The sequence below is a fragment of the Nipponia nippon genome, unplaced genomic scaffold (genome assembly GCF_047370975.1).
Source record: "Nipponia nippon isolate SJK-2023a ecotype South Korea unplaced genomic scaffold, ASM4737097v1 scaffold_16, whole genome shotgun sequence".
NCBI lineage: Eukaryota > Metazoa > Chordata > Aves > Pelecaniformes > Threskiornithidae > Nipponia > Nipponia nippon.
The window spans coordinates 11,279,997-11,302,821 of record NW_028262332.1 but is presented as its reverse complement, the minus strand read 5'-3'; the positions used below and the strand labels follow the sequence as shown (position 1 = coordinate 11,302,821).

Below are 22,825 nucleotides of genomic sequence, written 5' to 3'. Positions count from 1 at the left end.
TCAGCCAGCTAGACATCAAGTCACTCTTCAGGAGAAAAAAAAAAAAAAAAAGAAATCCCAAGTCAAGGTAACTAGCTCTATTTTTAACTAAATTTTATTGTAAATTTCTTTTGAAGGACATTCTAATTTTTTTACAAATTATAAAATTTACAATTACAAAAGAAATCAGGATCATGATCATTAACTACAGCAAATCCAGTTTCGTGAAAAAATATATTCAAAAATTAAATATCAAAAGGAAGTTAAGTTCATTATTGAAAAAAAACTTTCATAAATTATTTTGCAGAAATGCGCAAGACACTGACGAAGTATTTTAACACTTTTGCTAGTACTGGCTTTGGGTGCTGGAAATAAAAACATCTGCTCTGCTAATCCCGCAAAGCAAGCGCGGAGGAGCCTCCTGCTGCTGCCCAGGAACAGCAGGGGATGCACAGACTCGCCGCTCGCAATTTGCTGGTTTTTAGATGTCTTTACTGTTGTGGGGTTTGTAGCTGCTTGTTGCCTTTCAGGATACTTCAGTAGCTTAGTAACAGTCAGTTCTTATAACACAGTTCTGGTTTTCTTCTCAAAGTAACACAGGCTGGAGTAATATCGGGTCATTAAGATCCTGCCGCTGCCTTCAATTTTCTACCATTTAAACACAAAAAATGGAGCGGAGCTAAAAAGTAACGACCTGGAGGTTAATCAGGTCTGAGTTCTCAGAAACCCAAAACATATTCTAAGCTTGCTGTAGGTTTATGACGAGTCATTATGGGGTGAAGAAACACGCACCTACCTTTGCATTTAAGTAAAGGCTACGCAGCAGGGCTCTGCCGGGGGCGCGGGTGCTCTGCTCTGCCCCGGGCTCCTGGAGCAGCCCCCTGCCGCTGCCCTGGGGGCTGCCGGTCCCTCCTCACCCTTAAGGCAGGGGCAGACTCTGAGCAAGGGTGAGTTTTCGTTTCTCCAGAGCCACAGCTCACAACCAGCTCGGCCCGTGGGGCCTGCCCCTTCAGAGCTGCTCTCCCAAAAAGCGCTGCCTGCGTCCGTGGTTTGTTCCCCTGTTGCACAAATGCTGCTGAGCAAAGCTACGCTCACCTTTTTCCTAAGGCGTGCAGTCTAACTAGTTCCACTGCAGCAAGATGACTGGGCAGCATACCTGCCTCTATTCTGGAAGTGGATTAGACCTTCCTAAATAGCATCTGGAAAATACACAGAGCAAATCATTCATATCAGAAGTAACCACAGTGTTATTACTAATAAATAAATAAAAGTGCTAGCAAGCTCGCCAAACTGCAGCCAGGTCATTCCTTTCTTTATCAGCACTGTGTCCCGCTCCTTTCCAAACCACAGCCACGGTGCGATCGCCGCTTGCTCTTTCAACTTCTCCTCCGTATTAGAGGGAAGGTGATCTTACACACTAAATATTATGTTCTCTCCCAATGGTTTGATTTTTTCTATTTTCCAAAATTTTCATTCCTCATCTTGTCCCAGCAGTTGTGTGCGTGCAGCAGACCTGTTCTTAAGCGGCCAGACCTGATCAGCAGTTTCATACTCTTCCCTTTGCTTACAATGACAGAAAAATTTATGGCTACAGTAAAAAAAAAAACAAAAAAAAACCCAAACAAGAGCAAAACAGAACAGCGTTTTCTTCCGGTGGCGATTAGCTATGGTGGGCAGATTCACAGCCTGCTTATTAGTAGTATTTTGGAGATTAAAAAGCAGGTACTGTTTTCTAAAATATTTCTCACCAATAGTTGTAATAATTAGCCTGCAGCACTAGTGATTTTAGACCTTATTTGGCCTGCTCTGCTGCATTTCTTTCCGTGGGCTCTGCCAGGTTATGCTAAAGAAGAAACAGCACACTCAACAGCTACAACAGTAACAAAGAAGTAAAGCCACAAAATAAATATCCTTTTTAGGGCAATGTGGAAAATGAATGCTGTGTCTCACGACAGCACAAACCCTGGTTTCGTGTTAAAGGTCACTACGTTAGTTAACTAAATTCCGCTCTTCTGTACGGACAAGCCCAAACCTGTCTGTCCCGCGAGGCGCAGGCCTTGAAATATCTCCTCCTCCCCTCCTCGCACAAGCAAGCGTCACCCGATGTTCAAACGCTGCGCCTCCTGCTAAGGGCCAGCTCCTGACCGGGAGGCAGCCTGCTCCGCGCAGCTGTGGACGGACGGGGGAAGCGTCCCGCCTGCTGACCCCAACCTTGCTGCAAAGTCTGAGCAAAGAAAGTCAGCAGTTTTTCTACATATAAACACCCTCCTTTCAAGAAAGTTAATACTGTAACTGGCAACTCAGTCTCAGGAAGGCACTTAAAATGTTCCTGTGGTTTAGTCTAGTCCTAGGAAAACACTTAGTAAAGTGTCTAATACAGCAGCGTGGTACTTACTGCCTGGTAATGCCATTTCTCTGGCCTAGTTAGGGAAGGACAGCAGCAGCTCTAGGAACTCTCTCCCATCAGTCAGTCACCTGCCTTCACTTTGCAGAGGAGGCACAGGCACGTGTTTTTTGAAACAACCCCATTATTCACATCATTTCTTAATATAGGGGTTTACTTTCCATTAATTCGACCTGCCTCACCTATTTGCGTGGTGCTGTTTATGTTGACTGTGTGGCCGCGACGGTTACGAGGGCTACGAGCCTTTGCCTGGCGGAGGGAGAGGCAGCGGCGGTACGGCGGAGCAGCGCGCAGGTGGCCCAGCCACCGCTCTTGCTGCTGACACACGGTGTTGCGTTCTCCGAGCGGTCCCGCGTACCCTCCCACTCGGCCACAGCCCCTGCTTCCTTCCTCTCCTCCACTGGCCCCTCCAGAGCTTTTTTTTTCTCCCAGACTTTACTGCTCTTGCTGGCAGACCAATTTTATACAAATGTTTTATGGGATAAGCTGCAATAACCGAGCTCGTTCCAGCAGCTGAATCTTAGGGCCAAGTAACAGCAGGGAGTTGCCTGTAGCCTATGAAGTAGCGTAAAGCAGTACAGACCTGTCCTACAAAAACACATCTCAAGACCTGAGACGGAGACGCTGCAGCAGTTCTGTGGTTGCTGAAGGATGACACAGCACCTCTTGCGTGACCCCAGTTCTTATATCAGCCTCTCGGTTGGTGGCATCTTGATTACGTTCCACATTTCCACTCGAGCCCCATCTTTTTCTTGACGGCTTGGGCTGTATGTTCCCTGAGTTGCTCTCCTCCTCTTCATGGCAATCGCCGTGGCTGCAACGACTGCAAGGAGAAGGGCAGCCCCTGCAGCCCCGACTGCTCCCACCACGGAGGAGTTGCTAAGATGCGCCCACACCGGCTGCTGCGGTAGAACAGGGAGTTACTCAGAGCTTCCACGGGGACAGCGCTGCATTCCACATCCCTCACCCCAGTCCCAGCACCCCTCTAAGCTGTGCCAGGCAGGAGCTGCCCCCTTTCACTGTCCCCTCCCTGTCACACGAGCCCAGGGAATACAGAAGCAGGCTGGTGACCCTTTTCCTGCTCACCTCTCCCCCCGCCATGCAAGCAGTAAATTCAGCAACAGGTACTGCCGATAGCTCCAGCACCGGCCCACAAACCCCCAGAGTTCCGACTGCCCCTCTCCTGCGCGGTACCCGTGGGAATGTCTAACGGTGATCGCTTCATAAAGCATCGATCTGTACAATGATTTCAGTAATTCCTGACAATTCCCTGTAACACTGTGGCTGTCACAGGGCAGGAGTTCATAGCTGCTGTTGCTGTTGAAGACCGACTGCTTGTGAAGACCTCATACACCTGAGCTGAAAAAGCTTTGAGTGCATTTCAGTTGTTGACAAAAACAGAACAGTATGTACAAACCAATCATAAATAACCTCTACACAACGCTCCTTAAAACTATATGTAGCTCTTAATCTGTAACTTAGTGCCTAATTTAACCCTGCCTTTTAAAGCAGATTTCACTATGCCATTGCTGCCTGGAAGGTGGAACGGAGCCAGAGCAACTTCAGAGCAGATGCGCCCAACAGCTCCTGCGGAGGTGCAGGGACGGGCGGTCCTTGGGGCAGAACGAGGGGCGGCAAGAGGCTCCCTTTGAGCCGTGCTGCGCAACCGACTCCGTTAACTGACCCAGCTGGAACAGCTACTGCCTGCGCAGTCTGCCTTGCACTGCTACGTCCAGGTCTTCATTACCATGCCTTAAGGAAACTGAGAGAGGGCGGATCTGCTGCTGCAAGTGCTGGAAAGAGGCCAAGGTCAAAGCAGACCTTGCGGGTGCATCTCCTTGTCATGGTAGTGCCTATATTAGCCGCTCTTCAGGTGGCACTTTTAGGACACTGTCCATCTCCAGCCGAGCTCCTGCCACTTCTTGCTGACTGGGGCTGTAGGTTCCCTCTGATTGGCGCCTCTTCCTTGCAGTGAGAATCATGAAAATGAGACCAATACTGAGCAGCAGTAAAGAGCCACAGGCTACAGGGACAGCTACTTCAATTAGTGGGGAGGGGAAGAGAGCACCTGGAGTCCCTTTCTGTAAAAGAAATTAATGGAGAAACAATGAAACTCCAGTGGTTACAATAACTTAAGTTGAAGAACCCAAAATGGTCAGATTAGAGGGGAATTTTTTTTTAAAAAAGCAGCAGATCTGTGCCTGAATGGAAAAGGCCAAGCAAGGAACAAGTACAGGGCTTGAGGGCACCTGCACAGAGAATGCTCACGTTCATTCTTTAATCTCTCAGCAAAACACATTCAAACTTATTTTTTAAACCAGACTATTTTTAAGACAAAGACGGGAACAAGTTCTGAATTTTTCTTTCTAATTCAAAACTAGTGACACTCGTCAATGACACTCTGTAACAGGGCGGAGTTATAAACAGATTTACCGATGGAACAGTTAATACCATTACAATAATTCATGCAGGGCACACGGACAGAATTACCACGAGGAAGAAAAAGAGAGGATTTCCTGAGCCGGGCAGCTCACTGGCATGGGGACAGCAAAACTAAGTGCAGACAGCTCCAATCCTGGAGCTGAAAATTGCTACAAAGCTGTCCCTTGCACGCCACTTGCTAACGAAGATAACGCACAGCAGTTCGTTGCAGCTAGAACAGCCGTAGCGAGAGTCTGAGCAACGCTTCAGGCGTTGTTAGGTGAGGTGAAACTGTCCAAATAATATCACACGCTCCATATTCTCCTCTTTGCTTATGGGTTTTCACAGCAGGCCAGCCCCTTAAGATTTAAGTGCCAGTATATTCAGCATCCACGGTGGAAATCTTTTAAGGGGCCTCCTTACCAATATCAGACTAAAATACATAGGTGTCACTAGAAGAGATCTAATCCACATTGCAAAAAACTTTTAGAACTCAAGAGTTAATGCAGAGTAACGTGGATTTTCAGTAACCCCAGAAAATGTCCCCGAGCAAGGGAATGATACTAAAAAAAAAGTTCAACGATGCCTCTGATGGCAAGGTAGAGAATTTATTTAGCTATTAAACTATCCACCGCAACAAGATCATAGGCAGACTTGTGTTTCAGTGCTTCCTGGAAGATCTTGGGACAGGGAGCTGTAATAAGTTTCAGGCTTAACAGTTAACAACTCTCAAAGCCAGAGGAAAGACTAGGATACAAACCCAAGAACTGATATACCTTGCAGGAACTTTATGAAATCCTCGGGCAAAACATTTTAAATAATTTAAATAGTGAATGGCGAGTACTAGCTCCATTGAATTTGTAGCTGAAAACTTTTAAATTACAAAGGCACATACTTTAATGTCCACACTATACAAAAATGCTATGGAACAGACTTGAAGACAACTTGCAGCAGGGAGGGGAGGATGTTAAAGAGGTCAGTACACGGATGGGAGATGGAGACAATAAAAGGCCCAAGTACTGAGGAGAGAAATGTAGCCAATGAGTATTTTTGAGATTCTGGTGGAATTAAGGATGGTATGGAACACAGCAACAAAGAATTTTAGAAATTGTGGAATTTTTGTCATTAAAGAAAGCTTTAAAATTACAATAAGCCTAAAAATAAGAAATATTCCTTACTGCTAAAAGTAGTATATCTGCCACCTTACAGATAAAAACCAAAGAATTCAAGTTTGATTGTTTAACAGCTTTTGGATGCCACACAGTCTATGCCAACGTCACAAAGCATTACAGACCAGAAGGAACATTCCCAGAGTACCCAGAGTCCTTCTGACATTTTCAAGTGACTGAAGTTCAAGTTGATGCTCTGAGCCTGCCAAAACTCAAGCGATGTGCTAGGGGTTAGTTCTTGTTTTGCACAGCATGCAGATTAGTCACAGTACCAACACTACAGGTCCGCCCTGCTGCCTCTTGCACGCTCTTTAGTTGCTGCTGTTGGTGGGAGGGAGAAAGAGCAAGAGAGCGCAGCTCACAGCCCTTCGCTTCTACAACTACCAGTAATTGCAAACACAGCCAACAGCCATACCTCGTCCTCCTCCCTGCCCACACCACAGCCACTGGCCTTTTGGGAGGGAAGAGACAGCCAGTTCTGCAAAAAGTAACGGGGATGATGCAAATGAATACAAGGAATCTACAAGAAGCGTCCTGGGACAGAGGAGACAGATGCCTGAAGGAGTCTACGCATGCAAACTGGAAGTGTCGGGAGTGACCTCGTGGCACGTGCGTTACAGAACCCTTAGTAACAGCAACAGCAGCAAACCCCACCTCGGCGCACAGCCTTTTCCATGCAGTGTGGGTTAGTACATTCCCAGGTTACCAGACAAGCTACCTGTCCATGCAACAGCTTTACAGAGAAAAAGCGAGTGTATGATTTAATAACTTCCACACGGGAAGGATTTCAGCCTTGAACAGCAATGCTTTGCTTATGCAGAAAAGGAAAAGCATCGCTGCGACTGCCCATCCACCAGCTCCACGGCGTCAGAAGCAGGCTCAGCAGATAAAGGATGCTACTTTTTTACTTTTACTTCAATCACTTCTAGCCTGACTTCATCTGACTTCCCTTCTCCAAACACATCCATTTCTGCCCAGATGGTCTTGGGAGAGGGAAGGTGCTTTGTAACTATCTCATCCAAGATAAAATGCCAGCTGAAATCCCATTCTCCAGGAACCTGGGGTGGGGGGGCGTGGGGGGGAGATATAAGTAATACCTCCTTTCTACAGGTCCAACTGCAGTACTGCAGTAGTTTGATTGCTATCCAAGGAGTTGTAAAATCTAAGGAAAGTTGCAGAGACAGCCCTGAAAACCATCTGGCAGCCCATGCAGATACTGAAAAGTATTTGCTGCGGTTGCTTACATGCTGGAGAGTAACGTGCAACAGCATGGCAAAGAAAAAGAAATTTCTCCCTTCGGGTTTCTTTGGTACCGGCTCATTTCCTAAGTGTGCTCACCAGCGTGCTTTAGCCAAGGCACACGCAGGGGACCGTGCGACACGTAGGCAGTCTCACTAATACCCCGCCACCCAAGGACTCTGCTAAGCCTACTTCTGCCGCTCCTCACCGCGCACAGGTTGGAAGAACAGACAGGAGCTCCGCGAGCGAAGGGAAGTGCTTACGTTAATGTCACAGCGCTCTCCCGTGTAGCTGGCACTGCACAAACACTCGTATTTGTTCTCAGAGTCTTGACACGTACCTCCGTTCTGGCAAGGGTTGGGATCACACTTGTTTATATTAATTTGACAACTGGAAAGGAAAAGTGTATTAGAATTAAATGACATTTCTCACGTATGTTCTTGTGCCATAGAACACGAGATCATAGAGTCCACAAAAGCCTCATTTATTTGAAAAGTTCCTGTTGCATCTTTTTCAGGTGCTTTCTCCAGGGTCCAACAACATGAAAGTTGTACCCATTCATACCAATCCTCCTTTTGCCGTTTCTGTAGGACTGAAGCCAGTGTGGGTCTCTAGCACAGTTAATGAATTCTCACGAGGCACAAGAACTATGTGGAAGCAGTTCACACTGCAAAAATTGGTATTGTCAGCAGGATCATCGCAAGCCTGCCTCTTCTAAAAATAACAGCTAGTTTACAGTTTTGGAGCAGTTGTAGGATATATAAGAGGGTGACTTGAACCGGCTCGGCTATCCCACCGACGTTAGAATCGGAGCACTAGCTCCTTTGCAGGCATCAGAAAAACAGCACTTACTTCCTCCCAGCGAAACCTGGCTTGCAGCTGCAGTTGGCTCCCCAGCTCTCGCTGATGCACTTGCCACCATTCAGACAGGTGAAGTTCCTGCCACATTGCTCCGGTGGGAACGGCCATCTGGGAAAAGCAAGAGACAGCCTTTAAAGCAATCAGGTTTTGGGGAGGGCGAAAGTGGAGACTGGGCTGGCGAGGGTCATGAGCACAGTCATTGGTATTTCTAGGAAGGAGTTCGGCACAAGTGGAGAAGGGAAGAGAAGGGAATAGTCTCAGAAATCGTCCATAATCTCAGAGTATTACTTCGAGCATGCCCAGAGAACACGCAGGAGCTGTAGCAGTACTAGGACTTTTTTCACATAGTTGCCTGTTCTTGCTGATGAAAATATAAATAGAGACGGGATAGTGTTGGAATACCAAACTGCAGCACAGCTAGGCCACAAAAAGGAGAATGCAAGTACTCGATAACTGCCCACAGCAGACTGAAGTAAGAACAACAGGAAATTTGACCTGGGCAGACAGATAAATACCGAGGTGGCTGAGCTTCAGTTATCTCAATGTTTGAACAGACGCAAGTAGATGGAAGTCTGAGTAACACGTTGGTTCGTACTTCCTTTACCGATATGAGACATAGCTTTGTGACTAAAATATGCTGGATTTTTTCCAAACTAATACAAATGCTATAAATATAGATCTTATCAAAAAAATCCAGCCCTCCTCCTGACTCCATACTGATTTCCCACCAAATTTTACGTGAGCTCCATGAAATGGGCACTGCTAAGCAGTACGGGCAGTAAAGACAAGTAAAGAAACTTTTCCTTCCGGTACACATTTGATAAGGAACAGGATACTCAAATAGACATTTTTTTAACCAATACACAGAAACAATGCCCTTAGTCTTAGTACCAATGCCAATACAACCTAGGCCTTTGCTGAAGGAATGCTGTTAATCAGTCTAGGAGTGTGTGTGTATTTTTATCTATAATATTATAGGAAAATATTTGTAAAGCTTGTTTTTGCAGAAGTAGTAGCAATGGGCACCTTCATTAGCACTGGCCGCTTTCTGCTCACAGGTAGGCCGAGTATCACTGGAAGTCAGCTGTGTACCACTAGTAGCAAAAATAACCACAGTTAGGAACTCCTGCTACAGGTGATCTCTGTAAACCCAGTGTCAAAGGTTTATCAAAAACAGCATTCTCAGCAGAGATTAGATTGTCCCTCTTCTGCACTCTGCCCAGGAACCCATCCTCACTGGGACCATTTCTGTCACTCCAGGACATTCTGGCCACCTGAAACTTTAGAATACGGCCTGCTCCATCCTCTGGCGGCTGGGAAGCTCCTTTCATTTCACAAGCAGGCCAGCGGGGTTTTTTTGTTTGTTTGTTTGTTTGCTCTGTTTTGTTTTAAATCAATACAGAAATATATCAGAGGGGAGTCAAAACCTGGAGAAGATGGATTTCTTAGGGAGTGCAAGAGGAAAGTGACAACAGGCTACAACACTTGCACTTTAAACAGCTCTGAAATGTAGCATGGGGATAACCCATGTAAAAAGGAAGAATCCTTCTCCTGTATGAGGCTGAGCACCTTTCACTGAGGATCTGAGCCTGGACAGCATCTTCCAATTCACAGCAGAATTTAGGTGCTTTACCTACCAGATACTTGCAATGAAAAGTTTTCCCAGAGTAAAAGTCCAATTTATCTGGGGGCTCCTGACCCCTGCACCAAACCAAGCAAAGCACTTACTCGCAGCGAGGCCCCGAATACTGAGGAGGGCACTTGCAGGAGTAGCCATAAACCCCATCAATGCAGGTAGCTCCATTTAGGCACTGGTGCCGCACACAGTCATCGACGTTGATGTCACACTTCTTCCCAATGTATCCCCGGAAGCATTCACACTGAAAATCTGCTACTGCATCGACACAGTCCCCATGAACGCATGGGCTTGACTGGCAGTCGTCAATGTTGGAGTCGCACAGCAGCCCCCCCCAGCCAGCACTGCAGGCACAGCTGAAGGAATTGAACAAGTCCTCGCAGGTGCCGGCATTGAGGCACGGGCTAGAAGCGCAAACATCTGCCCCAGTGCAGCCCAGCTGGATGGTCCTTCTGCTGGACTGCTGGAACTGTTCTGGCTGGGGGTACGAGAGGTGAGCGGTGAACGGCAGGTAGATCCCCCCTATCTTCACTTGTCCTAGGCAGCCAGTGAAATTTTCAGCTAGAACAATCGGTGCATTGTTCTTTAGGAAGTCCAAGTTCCCAGCATTTCCCTGCAGAGTCACATTAACGGACCCATCCAAACGAACCAGCCATCTGGAAGAAAGTGCAGATGGTTCTTCCATAGACACAGAGATGGTGTGCCAGGCACCGTCCGTGACGGCCTTCTGACTCAGGAAGCTGACACCTTCGATGCTATTCCCACTCCTGATGTCAACAAGCAGGGAGGAGTTCTTAATGGCTATCTGGAGGGAATCCACTTCTTCCACAGCCCGAAGCAAAACAGCATCTTCATCCCTGGTTCTGAAATCCACGTGGAGGCTGCTCAGAGTTCTAGTCACTGATGCATTGGTGGTAAATTCAATGGCAGCATAACTATTAAATGTGGCATTAGCCAGACCTATAAATAAAGGGGTAGAGCATAAGGGATTTGAAAGACAGTTGGTGTCATGTTTGAGACAGACCAATGGCAAACTGCTGGCAGGTTCTCTCCCTTAAGAATCACGTAAGCTTAGTGTGAGTAGGATTACAGGCCTAGCTGCTGGCATCCTTAAAGCTCTTCCTGTTTACAATTTTACCTCTAATAATAATATCCAGCTCTTCTGTAGCAATTTTTACTCATCAGTCTCACGGCACTGCACAAAAAAATACAACTATTCCCCTTTTACTGCTAGAAAAGCTAGAATGTAAGTCAGGAAAGTCATACATCCAAAGCTGCTGAGGCGGAGAGTGGCAGAGCAGGGAACACCCCAACATCCTGAGTTCCAGGACACTTTCTAGCCACTGGACACCACTCCCTCCACATCAGGGCATCATTAGCTAACTAGTTTTCTTCATTCTCTATGATTCCATCTGAGGAGAAAACTGAGACACATTTGCAATACTTAATTGGGTCCTACTTGGTGAAATAACCTGAGACTCTGGAAACGGCTGAACATTACAGAGAGCAAGATGGTCCTTGCACTGCAATGACAATAAGGTAGGCAATCACTCCATGAAAGCGCACAGGTTCCTCCCTGATCAAGTCAAAGTAACAGAAGAAAACACCTTTGGGTACCATCTTTGCTCTATCAGAACCTGGTGGTAAATCCATAAAATGCAGCTGCCTGCAAGAGCGTGTACCTAGGCATCGCTCTCAATTTCCTTTTTGTGGCATGTGTTTATATTTATCGCAACACTACAAACGAGGAATACTGCTTACAGACAGTGAATATTAAGGATTTCACCCACACATAAGCAGGGAACAGTACTTACACACATATCCTGCTAGAACATCTACGCAGGTGGTAGCTTCAGGACACGGGTCACTTTCACACCAGACTCGCTCTTCACAAAATTTCCCAGTGAAATTTGCTGGACAGCTGCAATGGAAATCATTCCAGGTGACAATGCATCTGCCACCATTCTGACATGGTTCAGACTGAAAAATAAAATAGCGGAATTTAGGAGCAGCGTAATTCACCTTTGCATCTAAGAGAATTCAGTAGAAGGAAATGTGACAACAAAGATTAGTACGAACAGCTTGAATCAAGAAAGAAGGGTAATTAAAATAGTGACTCAACAGCAGTAAAGGAAGCACAAGGGTCTCTCCACAAGAAATTCCTGAGAGCCTGTCTCTCCCTGTGTGCACTGCTGATCAACAGAAACTCCCTAGGCAGAGCTCCATCGTTTTGGAAAAGAACAAAGCACAAAAGCAAAGGTAAGAAACAGATGAAACAAGCTGCAGTGCTCCTGAAAACCTCGCAAAGTTCTGTCACTAGAAGGACACACCTAATACCAGAGGCGTGACAATGCCTTACAACACCATGAGCAAGAAGGGCAAAATTAGGGAGTATGGCCTCCCCATCTTCATGTGTGGCATAAAGGAAAGAGTTTCTGATCTAAGGGCACCATGGAGACAGTTCATTGAACTGTTGTTGCTGAAGCGACAAACTCCTGGGGGAAGAGGTTGTTGTGCAATTGAAACAGGACCGAGGGAGGAGCTGGAAAGGTTACTGCTTACTGGTGGAGTCTGGAACACGTGTGTGGGCTCAGCAAAATGGAGGTGGGCAGCACAAGAGCCAGACTGCCCAAGTTCTACAAACTACAAAAACTACAAGGGAGGTAGCGAAAACTTGGTGCTTAAATTGTATGTAGTATATCGAGTGATGTAGGGGCATATGGGACCATGTGCCCTTCAATACATAAAAAAAGCCTTCTCATCTTCTTGATACCAGCAACAGTCAAAACTTTTCTGTAATCACAGAACTATAATGAAGAACTGCACACATGTAGAGACAAACGAGAGACATCATACCTTGCAGGAGTTATCAGAGATGCAACCATTCACAAGATTACCACTTTGAGTCCTGTTGAGTTCCTGTGGCAGACTGTAGTTCTCGACCTGAAAAAACTGTATTTGGTGGCCATTCAGTTGGATGTCTTGCAAACAGCCTTTAAAATGGCCTCCCCACATATCAGCGCTGTCCGGGTTAGGGTGTCCACCAATAAACACATCATAACCAGCTAAAAGAGGTCTTGCTACGAGCTGTCCTAGCTCCAGATATGTGTCTGATTGGTGAGCACCAACAATTCCTCCTTGGAAAGACAGAGATATTAAACGTCTTCTCCCATCAACTACATTTTCTGGAAACGTCACAGCATCTGTAGATAACATCTCTATCTTCAGCTTGCCATTCTTCAAGTATATGGTGAGGCAGGGGTCAGTTTCGTTGCTGATTTGCAATAGCAAACCATTAGGTTTCCGACTACGAATGAAAAAGGAGATGTTGAAGTTTGCACCAAGGCTATCAGAAAGGGTGAAAGAGGCAAAGCTGGTGGAATTCTCTAGGCCAAATGTTGCTGCTGGGCGCTCTAGAAGAGAAAAGAAATGCACATCAGCTCAGTGACAAGGGGAATGCAGCTGGCACAGGGATATTCTAAGCTGCAGCTCCCTATGAATGGGGCAAGACCTTCCTTCCCACCATTTTCAACCTACATCCAGGTAATTATGCTCTCTCCCCACACAGGTCTGTGAAACTAAGAAGTAGGTGAATGTATCCTTGCTTTCTCTGGAGGGCATGAATTCAAGCACACAAGGAGCAGAAGAGGAAAAACAGGTCTAGCAGAGTCCTTGCCACCTAGCAGGTTTACTCAAGGACTTTAAAGCTACAAAGTTGCTTTTAAAATTTGTAAATTTGGTGCTAACAACAGAACAACTTTGTACTTGCCACGCTTAGGGCTCAGGATTGAAAAAAAAAAAACTGGAAAAATATGAATATAAACCTCACAGGAACAACAACAACAAAAAAGCAAATAGATATGATTTTAACTCAAAATTGTCAAAGAGCTTCCTTTAACACTTCGTGTTTTATCTATAAAGCGATACATTCCTATTCATCCTTAACTCAGAAGGTCAAGATCAACTTTTCACAGTAAAACAACTTCCCTGCCCTCCTGCAATCACATAGATCTGATACAAAGATGAAGTCAGAGCCTCTGGCTCAACAAGGAATAACATCTGTACCACAAAACCAACAATCGTTCCTGCAGGAGCAAGTGACAGAAAAGGGATCAATGAGAATTTTATTTACAGAAGGTTTTGCTTTAGTTTTCTCACTGGTCAAGTAGAAAATGCTGCTTCCAGAGCTAGCATCAATGCTTATCTAGTATCTTTGAAGCACCGATTGACAGAGGAGCTGGCAGATGTAAATCATGTGGCACTTACCGTATGAGCAAGCCGGGCCTCCGTAAGGCCTAGAACAGTCGCACCTGAAGGTTGCCCAAAGGTCCACACACAGCCCGCCATGAAAGCAGGGCTGGGAGAGGCACCACTCTGTCCGGTCACAGCCCCGCTGCACTGGGGAGGACTCACCCACAGGCAGATCCACCGGGAGCACAGCTACAGCATCTACCTGAAAGTCTTCCAGGCAGCCGACAAAGCCTTGCTGGCTCTGTGTGTTGTTGGCCATCGGATCCTCAGCACCTCCAACATACACGTTCAGGAAGGCATGTGGGATCAAAGCGGTGCCGTGCAGGACAGGAAAGCTCTGCAGGCAGACACCTGCATCACAAGAGTCATGCCAGAGCTTCAGCTGCACAGTGCTGTGCAGAACAACTTCGACTTTATGCCACTGGCCATCATCAACTCTCAGCCCCTCCAGGAGCAGCGGGTACCCAACATTCTCCCTCTTCAGTCCTGCATGCAGAATGCCATCAAAGAGCTCCAGGAACAAGTATTCAGCTTCATCGCCTCGGTAAAAAAGGATAGCGCTGGACAAGGTGGTTCGGAACCGGAGGGACACGCTGGCAAGCTGATCTCCTGCTACGTCCCTCCTGCTCTGATTGTTCACGGGCAGCTCAATGAGGAGATACCCTCTGGAAGCAAAGGAAAACGTTGTTGGTGTGGAGCATGTGGCATCATAGAAACCAGGCTGGCACTGGCACAGGTGGCCGTGGCTCTCAGCTTGGTAGGTTGGGATGCACAAGGCCTCATTTTGGCAGTCGTGCGTCTGGCACCCAGTGAGCTTGACAGAGCAGTTCTTCCCTCCCCATATAATGCCATCCTGGCTAGGGGTACAGTGGCAGGTATAGTCAGCAATGCCGTCCTCACAGACAGCTCCATTCTTGCAGGGACCCTCCTCACACTCATTGATGTTAACAGCACATTCCACACCTGTGAAAGAGATTTAGAAATGGGATCTCACTGCAGGGGATTGCGACTCCCTTCCCTGGAGCAAGCCTGCCAGGCACAGACCGCCCTCTCCAGCACTGCCGCTCTCTAAGCCCTTCTCTTCAGGAAACCACCAAAGACCAAGAGCTGCCAGCAAGAAGCCCCACGCTTGCTACAGAGTGACCTACCACTAACATAAGAGCAAGAAAAACATACTTCTGCGCTGTCCTCCCAGATGCTGCAAAGAAGGTGCCATTTACAGAGCTCTCTACCGTCCTCTCCAGACAATCTCAACTACCACAGGTAATCAACATGCAAGGAGAGCAAGCAGAGGATATTAAAGGGACACAACAAGACAGACATGGATTTTATGCTTCTTTCATACATAGATTGGGTGCGTTGAAACTCCAATTAAGTCTATAGATCTAACTGGAGCATGTTCCAGGCACCGTTGTGGCAGACAGCATCAAAATGGATCACTAGCCAGGGAAGTTACTGGAAAGCCTCAGTTAAGAAAATTCAAATTTCCAGACAACTCCCCAGTTGTAAAACACTCGCAAAACTCAATTCATTACCAAACAACAAACAAAACATGCTCCACAGGCACTCTGCCATACTTGCGCTAAGCTGATTTCAGTTCTGTCCAGTCCTGCAGAAGTGAACTGGGTAAAAAGTACGGCATCGCAGCTCGCCCGTCTCCTCCAGGCACATGTATCCCAACAGGGCTCAAGTAAATTACAAGACATTACACTCAAATCTGGTTAATGAAAAGCTGCTGTCATTTTCCTGAGCATCTCCAGACGGACAGAAGAGCGCTTCTGAACCAGTTCACTTTATCTAGCCCATAACATCGGTTTTCACTAATCTTCAGAGACAGTCACACAGATAAACCAAGCATGGATTATCCCAATCTAATAGCATTACATGCCGAATCTAGCTAGCAAGCACAACCCGGAGAGCAGAAAGAAAAAGAAGGAATTCGCACACAAAGGAGGGGAATCAAAACACAAAAGACATTTGTAAAGAAAAGCCCCTAGACAGAATGTGCATGTCAAAGAGATTAGAGAGTTGCCTGAGGGAAAGAGATGAGGGGAGATGGGGCATTAGGAGCACTGGAGCTGGACTTGATGTCTGATTAAAAGAACTTAGCAAAGATGCAGGCTGCTTGAATATATCCCTTGTCCTCCCTCATGCCCCAGCAATGCCTCGCAGGCAGTCCTGCACAAACCTCTAGTACCCTGCTGTCTAACCAAGTTGCTTTACTCTTTTCAGACCCACTGCTTAGTTGCTGTTACCAGTGCTATCTCTGCAGATAGGCGAAGACTCAACACCAGCTTCCAGCTCCAAAATGTCAGTTTGTGTCAGTGTAGGGACATAACACGTATGGAGCTCTGAGAGGCACTGAGAGAGAAATGGAAGGCTCTGGTAATTCTGCACTTTCCAGCTGTGCTAGAGCTGTTCTGTAGGCAACATTATCTCTGATTCCTCTAGGACACGGCTCTCTGCTGACATAAACTAGGATAACCGCTCTGTGTAGTGCCTGGGGGAAAGCACAGAATTTGGTCAATAATGTCTGCCTTGAAGAAGGGCTCAGCTGATGGGCAGATTCAGAGTTGCTAGTACTACCTCAGCACAGCCTTTTCTCCAGCTATTAATGCTGGACTTGCTCAGCACACAGAACCGGGGGTGTGAGCTTCCCTGTAAAGGAAACAGCAAGGACAGAATTAAGATTGCAGCACAAAGCTATGGCCACACTTGAAGCAAATGTGTTGGAATAGAGTATAATGGACATCTCTGGGCCTGGGGAATCCCAGTCTGGGAGAAGACGGGAAGACTTCAATTGGAATTAAGAGAAATCAGTAGAGCCGTAGAACTATGTGGAGCGGGTTTTCTGAGTTACCAGTGGATTGGAGGGCTCTCAAAACTGTAAGAGGCAAGTTTGCAGTCAGATTTAAGGGGAGAGGCTGTTGAATGGCGTCAGAAAGATAGGTTTGGTATAGTTCCAGATCCTTGAAATGCTGCTCATTTCAGATCAGAGCTGTTGATATTTACCAGGGCAATGAGAAGAAGATAGCATTGGTTTGGATAACAAAAGGAGAGATGCCGTGAATTTTTGCATTTCTGGGAAGGCTAGGCGGCAGGGTCAAGAGCCCCGTTTTCCCCCAGCACATTCCCAGCCTGAGCATCTCCTCCCTGGAGCAGCAGCAGGAACACCTGCCCAGGCTGCTTCCCAGCCTCCCAGCTGACACCTGCGGGGCAGCGCTTCACGCCGGGTGGCAAATTAGTCCCTACGGTGAGTGCACAACCCCAGGCTGGTGGCTAATTAAACACCAAGCTTTCCCATGGGACGCAGCTGGTTTGATTTCTTAGATTATTTGTTTGAAATGGGTGAAAAGAATAAGCTGACACTTCAGGTTTTTACACACTGTCTAACCTCACAGCTTACAAACAGGCAAAGGAAACATTCAGCAGCAGAAAGAGAGGAGGGCAGCTCTTCCTAGAGGAACCAACACCACAAGCATCATCTTTATCGCTGTCATTGTTTCTGCCAGCAAACAGCCAGCCTTGGCGGGACTAAAGCAGGAGAAGGAAAGGGCCTCTAAAGCACCACCTAAGGTATTCTTGCCCTCCTAGAAGCCAGTGCAGTGCCAGATTTGAATTTGGAGCAGTTTTTAAAACAAACTGATAACAGAGGAGACTGTGCAAGAGTTCTAAAAATCTGGCTGACAACCATTTTTTCCTGGAAGCCGATGTCACCCCTTGCTGAGCAGTTACCTGGTGCTACACCACAAACTCCTCCTCTGCCTTACAGTGACCATGCCCCTTCATCAGCCAGCTCTCTTGCCCTCTCTCCTCCGCCATTATCACCAAGGATTCTTGTCAACTGTGTTTGAACATCTCCGGTTTGTCAAATTCTTCAGTTATACCACAACAAGGCAGAATAAGGAGATTTGTGTTGCATATTGCTTCCTAGAAGCTAATTTCAGCGCAGCAGAGGGATCTGTAATTTCGGGTTTTGGTTGCAGACGACAGAGTGTAAATGAAGAAGGAGATGCCAGCAAAATAAAGGAACTTTTCCCTACTTCAGAAAAAAAAATAAGATTTTTGCCATAGGCCATTACAGTGTCCAGAAGTACAAATAATTTCCTGGATATCCATTATTCCAATCTTCTCCAAGACATGGACAGTTGTGTCTTTGGAAACCCACTGGATATTAAGAAGTTCAACACTAACTTGTTGCTCTAAGAGAAGCTTAGGCATCGCTTCTCAGGTATATTTACAAAAAATAAAAGGGGGGGACAACTCCATTTGACAAAAACCAATTACTCTTACATGGTCTTCTCTATTCCCTCTAAATTTCTTAGCTCAAATGTTTACTATTATTTGAACTCTCAATAGTAAGAGCAATGTTGCCAATCTGATTCATTACATCATTAGGAGACTTTAAAATGTTTAATGAGTTTCTTATCTAGTTAAAGACTAACAAACGCAAATCAGTGGAACTTGTTATCTGAAAATCAGACAAGTGTTACTTAAAAGGCTGCTATCTGGAGACAAGTATTTTCAAACATTCCAGTTAATTTAGCAGTGTTTAAGCTAACAGTCCCAAGCTAACAACCCACAGGGGCTGGGTCAGAAACAGACACTCAGAAGCCGCTGAGCTTTAACAGCCTGCAGTATTTTCAAATACAAATCTATTCACTAGATTCTAAAGCGTTACCGATGTGGTGAGAACGGTCTTGTTTCATAGATGCAAGTGTTATTAAAAACCATACAGCTCGCCATTCCCTGAATGAAGGCAACGATTTACTGACTGCCATTAATAAGCAAAGATTCATTGTATAGAGTGTAAGACTCATATACTTCAACAGATACCTAATATGTTAAAAGAATAAGCACACATAAAGAGAGATATTCTAATTTAGCTGTCATATACCAAAAAAACTTGAAGGACGAGGGCTATTCATGGGCCCAATCTTGAAACATGCGAGTTCAGTGGGGCTTCCCAGCCAGCGCCGGCTTGCCCTCTCCGGTAAGACAGCTGAATTCCTAGCAACCTTTCCCTGGTGCATCCTAATTAGGGTTTGTATTATTATTATTATCAAAGGAAAAAAGGAGGGGAGGGAGAGAGGGGGGAGAGAGAGAATTAGCTGCAACAAACGGACCCCGACACAATTATATTTGCACAATTACTGTCATTTCCATGGCAACACACTGCTTTGACCTCGCTCCCACCGTGCACTACTACTCACGGAGCGGTGGGGGAGGAGATGGAGAAGTGCACAGGCCAGCAAAGGGTTTGTCCTCTGAGTGAAAACAAAACCGACTTCTCTATAAAGGAGTTTCAAATCATTAAAGGAAAAAGGAAAATTGCGAAAACATCTTTCAAAAGTAAAAGTAGCGTTTCACAGAACTAACAGGAAGACATCTGTGTGTTTACACAGCACGCCCGAGTACAAAACAAGGACCCGCGCCCTGGAACACCCCGGATTTGATTACGGTACAGAGCAAGGCAGAACGGTAGCACAGATGCACACGGAGCACGCTGGCAGCTCCGCATTCATCTTGCGGCAACAAGGAAATTCCTTCCCCTAAAGTTTCCAAAACAAAACTTCAGGTCTCTTCAAAGCAAAAACATTCTGCCTTTCTAGTCAATTCTTGTTCCTTCTCATGCCTCCAGCTCCCACTAATCGCACAACCAGCTCCCTGCCCTGGGCAGGCACGCAAACATTCAGGACACATTGCAATTACCGTATAGATCTCATTACCTGCTAGCAGAAAAATTCCCTTCAGGATCACGCCAATCAGCACAGATTTCATGGCCGACTCCTTGTGGACATTTGTGACAGTAAAGGGAAAAAAAAATGGGGGCGAATGGGGGGGAGGAATGACAAAAAAGGCTGGACTGAAACGGCAGAATGTGTGTAAGCGCTCCCTGATGCCAGTCAGACAAAAAGGGATTGGAGATGAAACTAGCCAATATAGAAGAGACCTGCGCTGTAGTGAGATCTAATCCAGGCCGCTCTAAACCTCCCCAGCTGGCCTCTGTCAGTGCTGACACGAAGAATGCGTGCTCGCAGTGTATTGTCACTCAGTGCATTACAGCAACACCCTGCAGTATCCACAGTGTTAGCTCCCACAGTCAAAAGTCAAGAGGTGATCTCTTGCCCTTCCCGCCTCCCAGGTGAATCTGCCAAATTCCATGAATAAAGGCCAAAATATGGATTTTTCTTTTTACAGGCTAAGCCAAAAAGCTGCATTTCCACCACTGTGCAATACCCAAACCATACAAATAAGGAGAGTTGCAAATGCAGAGTGCAGCCTGGGCCCTGCTGTACATTCAATACTGACTGAATCAGGGACCAGCACTTCGTGTAGTTTCCTTCCTCCACGTGCCCTATTTGGTGCGTTTGTGAGCACAAGCATTTCCACTCTGCAATATTCACGAAGTAAAGTCTTAAGTTTTAACTACCATGACCTGTTTCTCTGAAGTCAAACTGAATGGAAAGAAATTCCCCGCATTATGCTGACGGTACTGGTTCAAACACACGACTGCAGAATCAAAACTCTTTCCTCATTAGCCACCTTATAAAATTAGCTGTTGCAATCTCCTTTTTTTCCTCTATAGTTCTGGCATTTTTTGGGGGTTTTGGTTTTGTTTTTTTAAAGATGGTTACTTTCATATTGTAAAGTTCCTGGAAGCAGAATTGTATTTTCATGTTGTAAGGAACCCAGAGAAGGTTCTTATTTCTGTGAAGAAATGTTATCTGGGAGCTTTTCCCACAAACTTGGAGTCTCTGTTAGTATCAATGTCAGGTCCAAGCAAACAAAAACTCCCACATGTCAGAGTCCGGAATCTGCTTTAGCAGTATCACTTTAAGATATTAAAAGAAAGCATTCCAGCAACTCCTGTAGCTATTTTACTTTCTTCATTTCACTCAATCCAAACATGCCAGTCAATTTTACAGATATTTTAAGTGGGACGGATATGGTGAGTGTTTGTTTGGAGTCAAGACTTCTCAGATAGTCACATCTGGGTCCTATGCATGCATAGGCCTATCCTAGCACAGATTTTAAATACTATCTATATTAGCTAGTATGACCCTTCTGTTATTGTTCGAGAAAACACAAATGGGTAGCTTGTGCCCATTCAGCTGCCTACTGCAACAATCAAGTACAACAACTGTGAAGACTGGAGAACATTAAATCCCTTTAAAAAGATCCATATTTTCATTTATACACACACGTATGTATTTAGACACACACACACACACAGTCTATCTGTATACTGCTGAATGGAAATATATTGTACCCAAATCCATGTAGCATAAGTCAGCACAGATTCTGATCCCCTACTAGTCACTACATCTTTTCAAATTCATTACATGAAATATTGCTAATTAGATACTGTGATTGCTTCTTTTCCCAGCATCAGTTCAAGGACATATACAGACTAGGATTCTCTTAGAGAGACAGAATGAGGACGGAGAAATACAGTCATGACAATTCTAAATAGTACATATATACGCAAGATAAATACTTAAATAAGACCTCTTACAAGCCAAAATAGTGGATCACTGAACATCTGTTTCAAACTACACACAACTGAAGAGTAACCGCTTAGGTTCTTTGAAACTGGAGGATTCTGAAGAAATTAAAAGGATCAGATGATTCATTTTCTAGAGGTTTTAATTCCCCATTGTTACACATTGGCAATCGTGCAAGTTACAAGATTCAGTCATGGGGTTTAAATTCAGAGAATTATTTTGTTCCTAATCATTTGTAAAACTGCTTGGAAAAGGTCAAGATAAAGAACACTAAACGTGTCAGAGGGTTCTTAGCAGAAAAATGTCGCAAAGTAGAGAGTGAGCTTTGGATACAAATTTCCAAATTTCATACATGTTCTTTAGATAGACATTAGCAACTTCTTTACTGTGTTGGTAAATGACTCCCAGAAATTTAGGAATTTCTTTCCAGGCTTCAGAGACACCCATCCTAGTCTCAAGAGCTAGCCTTCCCTAAGGAAAGGAAACTCTGGTCTGCCTGAAGCGTACATGGCAGTTCACATACTGCAAGCAGTAGCCTCCTGGCAAGCAAATCCGTTATCACTGAAAAGAATACACATTGCTGATAAGCATTTTATGTTAAAATCAACACACTGAATCTAGTCTATATCTGACATCTTGAAGTCATCTCTCCTGATAGACACCATCAGAAGACGGCCATCTCACCATACCTACACACAGGAGAATTCTTCCGTCTCTCTGGGACACTGCTCTGCCCAGGTACTTGCCCGCCCTGATTCTAAAGATGACATTAAGCTGGGCTTCACCCATTTTGGTTAGTAAGGAAGTCAAATTTAATTCATTAGAGTTGCTCCACCGCTAATAATCCTCTCAAAAGTCTCTAAGTTGGCATATCTCAGGCTGTCTGTAGTCAGAAAATCTATGCAAAGAGCTAGTTCAAAACAGATTGTGCATTCACAAGCATCAGAATCTCAGAGGACACTTTTGATCGAAACTCAGACAGCACCTAAACACAAGCAGGATCTGGACTGAAGCGTACGCTCTTGCAGCATTCTGATCAGATGACAGGGAAGTCAAAAGGTCTGGTTAACCATGGAGCTGTGATCCAGAAGGGGGATGCAATGTGGAACGGAAGGGAAGTGGGGCAGGGGGGGATCTCATGAAGAGTTCCCTAGCTCCCTGCAGCTATATTTACCAAAAGGGATTCTGTTGGAGGGGTAACAGTCCTCTAATCTCTTTACTATCTTAACCTTTTAGCTGCCCTTTCTGTAGAGGCTACATCACTAAAACAAATCTGACATCAAGAAATACCTGCACAAAAAAAATTAAATCTATCCACAGGTGGTTAGAAGGAAGAAGCATCTCCCATTTATTTCAT

The 22,825-nt window shown here is 45.5% G+C and overlaps 1 protein-coding gene across 24 annotated transcripts in view; it reads right to left on the bottom strand.

Moving 5' to 3' along the window:
- Positions 1 to 22,825, bottom strand: part of CRB2 (crumbs cell polarity complex component 2) — an 80,498-nt gene that overhangs the window by 3,651 nt on the left and 54,022 nt on the right. For 16 of the 24 annotated variants that reach the window (XM_087752713.1, XM_087752711.1, XM_087752712.1 and 13 more), the window contains 7 exons: positions 13,976 to 14,923; positions 12,566 to 13,122; positions 11,524 to 11,689; positions 9,802 to 10,669; positions 8,065 to 8,181; positions 7,476 to 7,602; positions 3,143 to 4,464 (listed from right to left, as the gene is read on the bottom strand). In XM_087752713.1, coding sequence (XP_087608839.1) covers positions 4,237 to 4,464; positions 7,476 to 7,602; positions 8,065 to 8,181; positions 9,802 to 10,669; positions 11,524 to 11,689; positions 12,566 to 13,122; positions 13,976 to 14,923 — 3,011 coding nt within the window. In that variant the 3' untranslated portion in view covers positions 3,143 to 4,236. Of the gene's footprint in view, positions 1 to 76; positions 4,465 to 7,475; positions 7,603 to 8,064; positions 8,182 to 9,801; positions 10,670 to 11,523; positions 11,690 to 12,565; positions 13,123 to 13,975; positions 14,924 to 22,825 lie in introns of those variants that run through there. The other 8 variants (XR_015703662.1, XR_015703663.1, XR_015703660.1 and 5 more) reach the window with 8 other exon arrangements.